The sequence below is a fragment of the Galeopterus variegatus genome, unplaced genomic scaffold (assembly GCF_000696425.1).
Source record: "Galeopterus variegatus unplaced genomic scaffold, G_variegatus-3.0.2 Scaffold2949, whole genome shotgun sequence".
NCBI lineage: Eukaryota > Metazoa > Chordata > Mammalia > Dermoptera > Cynocephalidae > Galeopterus > Galeopterus variegatus.
In genome coordinates, this window is record NW_007729060.1 from 174388 (window position 1) to 184707 (window position 10320).

General features: G+C 39.3%; 1 protein-coding gene across 1 annotated transcript in view; it reads right to left on the reverse strand.

The window, feature by feature from the left end:
- Positions 1-10320, reverse strand: part of SULF1 (sulfatase 1) — an 87871-nt gene that overhangs the window by 28665 nt on the left and 48886 nt on the right. The window contains exons 11-16 of the mRNA XM_008583510.1: positions 9985-10201; positions 7361-7613; positions 5982-6078; positions 5426-5520; positions 5039-5104; positions 3914-4086 (exon numbers count right to left, since the gene is read on the reverse strand). Of these exons, the coding sequence (XP_008581732.1) occupies positions 3914-4086; positions 5039-5104; positions 5426-5520; positions 5982-6078; positions 7361-7613; positions 9985-10201 (901 nt within the window). The remainder of the gene's footprint in view (positions 1-3913; positions 4087-5038; positions 5105-5425; positions 5521-5981; positions 6079-7360; positions 7614-9984; positions 10202-10320) is intronic.

Here is a 10320-nt window from a genome sequence, read left to right on the forward strand (position 1 = left end):
AGGTGATATTACAACTGACACCTCAGAAATACAAGGAATGATTAGAGACTTCTATAAACAACTATATGCCCACAAATTTGAAAATCTGGAGGAAATAGATAAATGTCTGGATGCATACAAATTACCAAAACTGAGCCAAGAAGATATAGAATATCTGAACAGACCAATAACAATAAAAGAGATTGAAGCTGTTATCAGAAGGCTACCAACAAAGAAAAGCCCAGGACCGGATGGGTTCACTGCAGAGTTCTACCAAAATTTCAAAGAGGAACCGATGCCAATTCTCTACAAACTGTTCCAAAAGATTGAAACGGAGGCCATTCTCCCAAACTCATTCTATGAGGCAAAAATCACCCTGATACCAAAACTAAAGATACCAAAAAAAAAAAAAAAAATTAGACTACAGGCCAATATCCTTGACAAATATAGATGCAAAAATCCTCAACAAAATACTAGCTAACAGAATACAGCAACACATACACAGAATTATTCACCATGATCAAGTGGGATTCATCCCAGGGATGCAAGGCTGGTTCAACATACACAAATCAATAAATGTGATACACCACATCAATAAAATCAATGACAAAAACCACATGATCATCTGTATAGATGCTGAAAAAGCATTTTACAAAATTCAACATTCCTTCATGATAAAGACTCTCTACAAGTTAGGTAGAGACAGAAAGTATTTCAACACAATTAAAGCCATATATTATAAGCCCACTGCCAATATCATCCTGAGAACAGGAACTAGACAAGGATGCCCACTCTCACCACTCCTATTCAACATACTGTTGGAAGTACTAGCCAGAGCAATCAGAGAACGGAAGCAAATAAAGGGCATCCAGATTGGAAAAGATGAAGTCTAGCTGTCCTTGTTTGCGGATGATATGATCCTATATACTGAACAGCTTAATGCCTCTATAAAAAAACTCCTAGAGTTGAGAAATGATTTCAGCAAAGTTTCAGGATACAAAATCAACACACAAAAATCAGTAGCATTTCTATACTCTAACAGTGAACATGCAGAAAAAGAAATCAAGAAAGCTAACCCATTTACAATAGCCACCAAAAAAATAAAATGCTTAGGAATAAAGCTGACCAAGGATGTGAAAAATCTCTATGAAGAGAAATACAAACCTCTGTTGAGAGAAATTAAAGAGGATACAAGAAGATGGAAAGATATCCCATGTTCTTGGTTAGGAAGAATTAACATTGTGAAAATGTCCATATTACCCAAAGGGATCTACAGATTCAATGCAATCCCCATCAAAATTCCAATGACATTTTTCTCTGAGATTGAAAAAGCTATACAGACATTTATATGGAACAACAAAAGACCACATGCAGCCAAAGCAATCCTGAGCAAAAAAAAAATAAAGCAGGAGGCATAACACTACCTGACTTTAAACTATATTACAAAGCTATAATGACCAAAACAGCATGGTACTGGCATAAAAATAGAGACATGAATCAATGGAATAGAATAGAGAACCCAGAAATCAATCGATAGGTCTACAGCCATCTGATCTTTGACAAAGGCAGCAAATCTACATACTGGGGGAAGAGACTGCCTTTTCAACAAGTGGTGCTGGGAAAACTGGATACTCATGTGTAGGAGAAGGAAACTAGACCCGTATCTTTCACCATATACCAAAATCAACTCAAAATGGATTAAAGAATTAAATGTACATCCTGAAACAATAAAACTCTTAAAGAAAACACAGGGAAAACACTCCAGGGAGTAGGAGTGGGTACAGAATTCATGAATAGGACTCAAAAAGCACAGGCAACTAAAGATAAAATAAACAAATGGGATTATATTAAACTAAAAAGCTTCTACACAGCAAAAGAGACAACAGAGTAAAAAAACAATCAACAGAGTGGGAGAAAATATTTGCAAAATATACATCTGACAAAGGATTAATATCCAGAATATACAAGGAACTCAAGTAACTTTACAGCAAAAAACCAAATAACCCAATTAAAAAATGGGCAAAGGAGCTGCATAGGCATTTCTCAAAGGAAGATATACGAATGGTCAACAGACACATGAAAAAATGCTCAACCTCACTCAGCATGCGGGAAATGCAAATCAAGACCACTTTGAGATACCATCTCACTCCAGTAAGGATAGCTAACATCCAAAAGACTGAGAATGATAAGTGCTAGAAAGGTTGCAGAGAAAAAGGAACTCTCATTCACCGTCGCTGAGGCTGCAAAATGGTGCAGCCTTTATAGAAAATGGTATGGAGGTTCCTCAAACAATTACAGATAGATCTACCATATGACCCAGCTATTCTACTGCTGAGAATATACCCAGAGGAATGGAAATCATCATGCCAAAGGGATACCTGTACTCCAGTGTTCATTGCAGCTTTATTTACAGTAGACAGTAGCTGGAACCAGCCCAAATGTCCATCATTGGATGAGTGGATAAGGAAACTGTGGTACATCTACACAATGGAATACTACTCTGCTATAAAAAAGAATGAAATACTACCATTCACAACAACATGGATGGACTTAGAGAAAATTATATTAAGTCTAACAAGTCAGGCACAGAAAGAGAAATACCACATGTTCTCACTTATTTGTGGGAGCTAAAAATAAATAAATAAATAAACACAAATAAATATGGGGGGGTGAAGAAGATAGAATAACCACAAAAATTCCTTGAACTATTTAAGTCAAGTGAACAGATAGGATGTGGGGGGGAAGGGAGGAGGAGAGGAACAGGTAAAGGGGCATGAAAATCAACTACAATGTATTTTGAGAAGTAAAGTAAAAAAATAAAATAAAAAAATAAATTGCCTTTTGCAGCAGTCGAAGGGATCAATAGCTCTTAGACTCTTTAAGGGACAAATAATATAAAAGATGGACACTTTAAATTCTTCAGAAAATATATTCATGAAGTTTGTCCAGTTTCCCCTGGTACTCAACTCCTCGTGACATTTATTAATGTTTTTTGCAGCAAACAGGTGGTGGAGTTCTCCAAAGGCTCTCAACTCTGCGCTTCCAGAAAATATTGATTTTTTTTTTTACAAGAATCTGGTAGCAGGGCGGGGCTAAAAAGAACTTCTCAAGGCAAAAAAGAAATCTCACAAAAGAATAACTTAACCCAATGCTGCCTTGACAAAGTAATTCTGTCTAAATATCTTTGTGCCACTTGACAGAGACAATTTCTCTTTATTTTCTCTTTGAACAATTTCATAGTTTTCATGAGAGGCATGCCTTGCGAATATTATGTTCTTAATGGTAATGCAGGACCTCCTACTGAATCTTCTCACAAGAAAGAGAGGACAGCTTTACTGTGGAATTGGAAAGCAATTTAAAATTCTAATTAATTAGGGTTAATTAATTAGACGTTTGGTAAAAACACACTGAGATGCCAGACTGGGGAAAAGAATAACTGCTTTTTGATGGCTGCTTTAAAGAAAAGGCCAAATCCATTAGAAAGCTCAGTCTGACTCAGAGAGGCCTGGAAGTATTTGGGTATGCATTTGAGTTTGCGAGAAAGCAGAGACTGAAATTTCTTCCTCCAAAAAAATAAATCTATTTGGGGTGAAACTGTTCATCCATTTATTTAGTTATGTAGTTGTAGAACAATGTTACTGGGTAGGAACTCTGCCAGGTGCTGGGTACTATGTGAAACAACATCAGGAAGAAAAACCTAGGGAGAAGCTGAGCATATTCAAGCAAAATATTAAAAAAAAAAATTCTAAAGAAAAAAGCAATTTTTGCAAAAATGATTCGAGTTGCCAGAACAGAATAGAACATGATGCTTTCCTCTTGAATCTTTCTAGATTCCTGGTCTTATGCTGCTGAGTTCCTAGACTGAGTAACTGTTGTGGGAGATGCTGTTTCTGCGTGTGGTGGTGGGAACTGGCGTTTGGAATGAGTGACTTACGGTTCCAGAATGGGGCCGTCTGCCAGTGGTTGTTGTCGTGAGTGAAGCAGGTGAGTCCAGGCAGGCTGCACGCCTCGCCCTTCCTCTGCCGTCTCTTTTCCTTTCTCTCCTTCCTCCTCCTGCGGTTCTCCTTGAAAAGCTGCAATTTGCTGTCTACCTCCTGAGCGGCCTCCCTATGCAACAGAAGGGATTTTTTTTAATGATCAGAAAGTACTTTCTCAATTCAAAATAGGATTGTTGCTATGAATATTGCACAGATATTTAGATACAAGCTCACAGACACAAGGCAATACGTGACCTTTATTTTTCACAGAGGGCCTCAAAATATATTCAGCAATAGTGAAGGCAAAACTTATTAAGTGACACCTCTCTTAGAACCTTTTGAACCTAAACAGGATCAACATTTTCTTCCTCATTTACGTGTAAAAACTGATGGAAATAAATGTCGGTGTAAATCAATGGATCCTGCCAGCCACATCCTTTGGACAAATGGCTTAATTTTCAGGTGGCTCAGTACCCATCAGCTGTAGAGTCAACGGTTAGTTGGACTAGATGGCTTGGATTAGAAGGTTTCAAAAATTCTTTGACAAATTCTGCAAAATCGGTTTGGAGACCCAATTTTTAAACACAATTTTTTTTTATTATCTTGGTTTTTCCATAAAAGGCTTAAACTTCGTTGAGGTTCAAATACTAAATCTCCTTCACATGCAAATTTTGCTCTTATTTAAAAAATGTGTATGTTTCCTCTGACTTTCAGAATTCAACACTATTACATGCTGCTCTATAGAACACACCAACCCACTCAAAGGAGTCCATAACTCTCAATCGCTCTCCACAGAAAGCGGCACTGTGTGGAGTAAAATCCAGTCACCAGTCCCACACATGAGGCAGAGAGCACGTGCAGAGCTGGAGTAGAACTCTGCATGGTTTCCTTCAAAGGATTCCCAAAAGCATCGCCATGTCCCTTTGGTGAGGCGTGGGCTTTGCTTTCAGCTTCTTGAGCTACGTGCCCTTCCACTTCTGGACCAGCACCACTCGGAACACAGGGATCCCGCCGGTCTTTCAGAAGTACCCAGTGGGCAGTCTTTGACTCCCAGCAAACATGGGAAACATAGGGTTACTTACTTGAATGGGTGAAGATGGCTCTTTAATTTCTCTTGCTTTTTTGTACCTTTCTCTTTATTATAATAGCTGCAGGCAAGAAGATTAAAAAGCGTGTCTTCATAACCTTGCACTTGATTGAACAATTCATTTCATTAAAAAAAAGTAAAATAGAAGGAAGGCAGTTACTTTGTTGCAACTATTTTAGCTTACCAGGACTTTTTACCTCCTGCTTAAGTTTATGGCAATATTTAATTGGACTTAAATGGTTTAGGTCAGCGTCATACCATATGACAGTGCATTCATATGAAGTTTTCAATTGGTCAGAGAGACAAATGAGCCTATTGCTAATCACTCCAGCTTGTGTAAAAATGAATTTGGAAAGTGGCTGTGGCATAGATACATGCTCACCTCTGTTTACTACAGCCACATTCCTCAGGCTTTCTTCTCTTTAGATGTCCTCTCACTTCTCTTAAATTCTTAATTTTATCTTGCAGAGCTTCAATCTGGAAAACATGTATTTGAACAATTACATTTTAAGATCCAGATTTTCTTTACAAAATATCTTTCATTTCACCTTGTTTGCTGTGTCTCAAAATTATAACCATTCTTTTGAGATGATAATTAATTTATAAACAAGCTGGACATAGAATATGTCTACCTCTATATTCCAACTGATGTGTTATAAACATTGACAGATGTCTTTTTTATAATTCAAATCATTTTCTCACAGAGATTTCAAAAGGCCATTGAGTCACTTCTCACATTCTATTTTGTTTTCAGCAGGACCATCACTAAATCACTGAAGAAAGACAAATACCTTGATTGTTTTTCTATTTTCCACATAATTATAAAAAAGATGACATGTACAAAAGATGACTGGTGGTATGTCCCACCAGTCACAGCAGGGCTGGCAAGCTGAATTTTAATTTGGAATACAGCTTACAATCACACAGCCACGGCTAACCTCTTTATCAATGTATGCCTTATGGTCCTTCCAGGCTCTGGCTGATTGATACAGTTCTCTCTCACAATGGATTGTATCATTTGGAAGAATAAAACACCTGCAAAAACAAAAACATGAGAAATTGGTTTATATTCTAATGTTAGAAAATATTAAAGATAGCAAAAAGAACTTATTCTCTAAACTCTTAAAGTAGATACAAGCAGTAAGTTTGGAGCGGAGACATAGACCAGGGTAAGTGAGACTATGTCCTGGCTACTGGTGTGGGCAAAGGATGGTGTCTCATCTCTGTGACTAAGATCATCACTAAGATCACCTTTCAGGGTACCTCTCCATATTCATGCCACCATGAATGAATAACACCCAAAACCTCAAGTTCGGGAAGCACATAGAAAATGTTCTCATAGTCATAATGCAAGTGGCTAGCTTGAAGAAGTTCAGAGTCAGAGGGAGTATCACTCCACTCATTTTGTTAAAAAAGAGCTTACCGTAAGTACCCCATTAAATTCTGAAGCAAAGAAACAGCCCCAGGGATAGAGAACAGGTGGGATACGGGGTCAATTCATAACATAAGAGAAACGCATCCTGGCCCCAATCTTAGCATATAACTGTAACATCTACAGGCCCCGGGAGACTAGTCCCAGAGACAGAAATCCTGGCAGAGCACGCAGTACCCTATTTCCCCAAAGTGATAAAAAAAAATCAGGGAGAAAACAAAGATCTTGTTAATAAATTCAGAAGGAAAATATTTCTGCCAAGAAAGAAAGTAGATTTTGGAAAGAACTGAAGAAATACTGAGTCCCTTAAAGCTACGGGGAGTTATCTCCCTCCTATCCTCATGACTTCCAAGGCCTTCTCTGCTCTCCACGATCTGGGACAGGTTAGGTGTTTCCGCATCTTACATCCATTCCTAACCTACACCATCTTTCTGGAAGCTTCTCTGGAATCCACTGCCCTGCCTTGCACTGTGTTTCATTTCTGAGGCCGTGACTGTACAAGTGCTCTGAGCGACAGCAACCATGCAGTGGAAGAGCCTCTACCAGCCTCTGTAATTGTTTCCATCCATGTTCTAGACACCTACAAAGGTAACTGTTCAGAGGCACCAACTCCATGCCTGCAAAGCCAAGATGTGACAGAATTACACTGGCTGGATTCCAAGCCGATCGGCCTTGATGTGAAACTGAACCCAAGCGCATGAATAAGTGTTAGACTGTGTGAACTCCTTATTGCTGCTTTAACCCCCAGCTGTTATGTAGGCCAGCCCTTGGGCACCGTATGGCTGCAGATATACTTTTTGCAAAGTGCAAAATGGTGATAATATTGGGGAGGGTATGGAGGATAACTTTGAACTCAACCCTAGTGAACAGCCAAAGCCTTCTCACTTGTGTGTCACTCGGACAGTGGTAGGCGGGCCCACGGCATTTCTGCTCTCTGCCAGCATCCTGTCCCCATTGCCACCACTGGCAGCCTGGTGACCTCCTGGCCCCTTGTGGCCTTCATCATGACGCTTGGCAAGGTTCCTTGGTTGCAACATTTGTAGTTCTTCCTCTTCCAGATTTATGTCATATATTTCACCTTCAAATTCTACTGACAAGGAACGTGTCTGCCGGGTATGAACAAATCTGGGCTTGTACTCTGCAAATAAGGGAAGATATATTACTATGGGCATCCTGATGTAGTTTAGGAGAGAAGCAAATGAACACCTGGCATGCTGAGGACCTTGGAGAGGGGAAGCAGTCCATGCCACATTGCTGAGGGGCATCGTGGTGCTCTGGACAGCCCGCTGGAATTTCCGGTGGAAGGGATGGGCTCTCCTGGCTGTGCCCCAGCACGGCAGTGTGACAGATGACTTGCTTCTCTGGGCCTCAGGCCCTTCATCCCTCAAGTGAGGGGGTAGGTCTGGTGATCTTTTACATCCATTCGACTTTCGGGCAGGTGATGAACTTTTACGTTTAGTTTTCACTTAGCTTGGATAAAACTATATTCCCAATTATGGTATTAATAGTGATGACTATCCTTTATGGAGCTTTTGCTATGTATTATACATCTTACATTTTTCTCTAATCCACAACCTTGAAAGACAGGTATTATTATATTAAATACTTAAAAAATTTATCAGATTGTCAAAACGGGGTCATGAATTTGGTGCTATCATTTTTGTTTTATGGCTGAGAAAACCAAAGCTTTGAATGTCACATACATTTTGCAAGATTACAGGAGCTAGGACTAATCTCTCGAACTACAAAGTCTCACCACTGTATTGGGCTGCTTTTTCCAAAAGATGAATGCTCTAGACATCTTCTATTTGCACAAATAGTAGAGTATTGCTCTAAGAAAAATTTTGTGAATGCTTTCATCAGCCAGCTGACTTCTCACATCTGAAAGAGGAACGGTGAGGTGGGGGAGGCCAGCATATTTTCTGGTGACTATGGAGCATCATCAAGAGCTCATGTGTGCTCATGTGTGCTAGATACTCATGTGTGCTAGATAAGAACTTTAATGTGCAGACATTGGCTCCTGTGTAGCAGGTGCACTGAGGCTCTGGGGAGGCACAGTCAGCCTTATCTCTCCAGTCTGCTGCTAAAATAGGAGCTGGGGCACTTGGGCCATGGAATCGGAATTGTCATGCCTCAGAGACAGCTATTTGCAGGATCTCTTGGTTTCCAGATGAAGAAGCAGTCTCCGTGACAGCTGGTGGGTCAGGGAGAGTGCTCACGAGTTCCACTGTTGTGCAAAGGAAGAAAACCGATTCTGCTCTCAAATACAGAAGATTCCATATAGCTTGAAAAAGCTGCCTTAGACTTCTTCTGTTTACGCCCAACACTGAAAAATCAATGTGCTCTATGGTCAGTGCTTAGACAGTGACATTAACTTTCTGGAAAAGAGGATGTTCTTGCTTCTACCCAAATTTTGGTAATCAGCTTCTGATAAAGGAGAGTGTCAGCGGTCCTTGTCCCTTGTCAATTTTCAGTATGATATCCTGTGTGAATTATTAAACCTGGCATTTTTCTCTCAGGAAAGAAAGGAAAGCTCCCAAATCAGTGGCTCTTAGCCTTTTGGGTTATAGACTCCTTTAAGAATTTGTTGAAAATTATTGACATTGAGAAAGAAGTGCCCCTACACAAGAGTAAATATACTCATAATAATGGATGAAATATCAGGGGTTCATGACACCAAAGCCCATCTGTAGTGTCCAGGATAAAAACACCTGTTCTAAGGGCTTCCACTGTTCTAGTGAAATATTTGATTTCCAAATCTTGGACACAGAACTGAATGTAATGTGTATTACTTATTTCCAAACCCAGTATAGAAAGGAATCACCACAGAATGTGTCACTTTTCACATTATTCCACTAGATGGTACTAGATGCATTCTTTTATGGAAGATGTCAGACTGGGGTTTTCATGTTTATGTAATAGCAGGTATCTCATAGCTGCCTGATAGAGCTTTTATGAAGAAAATGCTAGGCAGTACTTTTCATACTGAATCTGATTAGTTTGACCCTGCCAGTTCAACAAGATCCAAAATTATGACAAAATTTAAAAAAATATTGTCCTAAAAGAGATTAAAATATATGCCTTAAAAAAGTTTATGATTTTACTCTTAAATTAAATCCACGTGCACTAAAATCTTGGATTTTTTTAAAAAAAGCAACTTAAGGCAGACAAATAAAGACATTAGCATTAAAGTAATAACACTGACCTAAACCATACCCTTTCACCCTTTGGAATAACTACTTCATAGCCCTTTTCTGTGTGCATGTGCTTTGCAGCTGGTGCTTTCACTAAATATTTTTCATTCTATGCTTAAGTGAAAATGTTTACAATGCAAAATTTCAAATTAATCTTAGCTTTCTTATTTTAAGCAGAACAGTGGTTTGCTTTTAGCCTGAAAACTATGCATTGATAATATCTAAAATGTAAAAGGAGCAACGCTTTCTTCTCTCTAGCATCCATTCCCAAAGGCCTTGGCCTGCCACTGAGATGGTCACACAAGTATGGCTTACTTGGAGTCCCCTGGTTTCTCAGGAACTGCCTTTGACTCTTCCTCTGGCTTCTGCTGGCGCGGTAACCAGACTCCCTACAATTGCACTCTTTGTCCTTGTCATGGAAGCCGTGAGAGTAGAGGTTCCGCGTGCTCTGCCGGACCGTGAGCAGGTCACTGGGTCCTTTACACTTGTGAATTCGAAGCTTGCCAGATGTATCCTCAATGCACTGCCACTTCTGCAAAAGCCAACGAGAAAGCAGTTTACTGATTCTGATCCAGGTGTTATTTATTAAGGACTGTTGCCTTAGGTTTTTTTTTTTTTTTTTTTTTTTTTTTTTTTTTTTTTTTTTTTTTT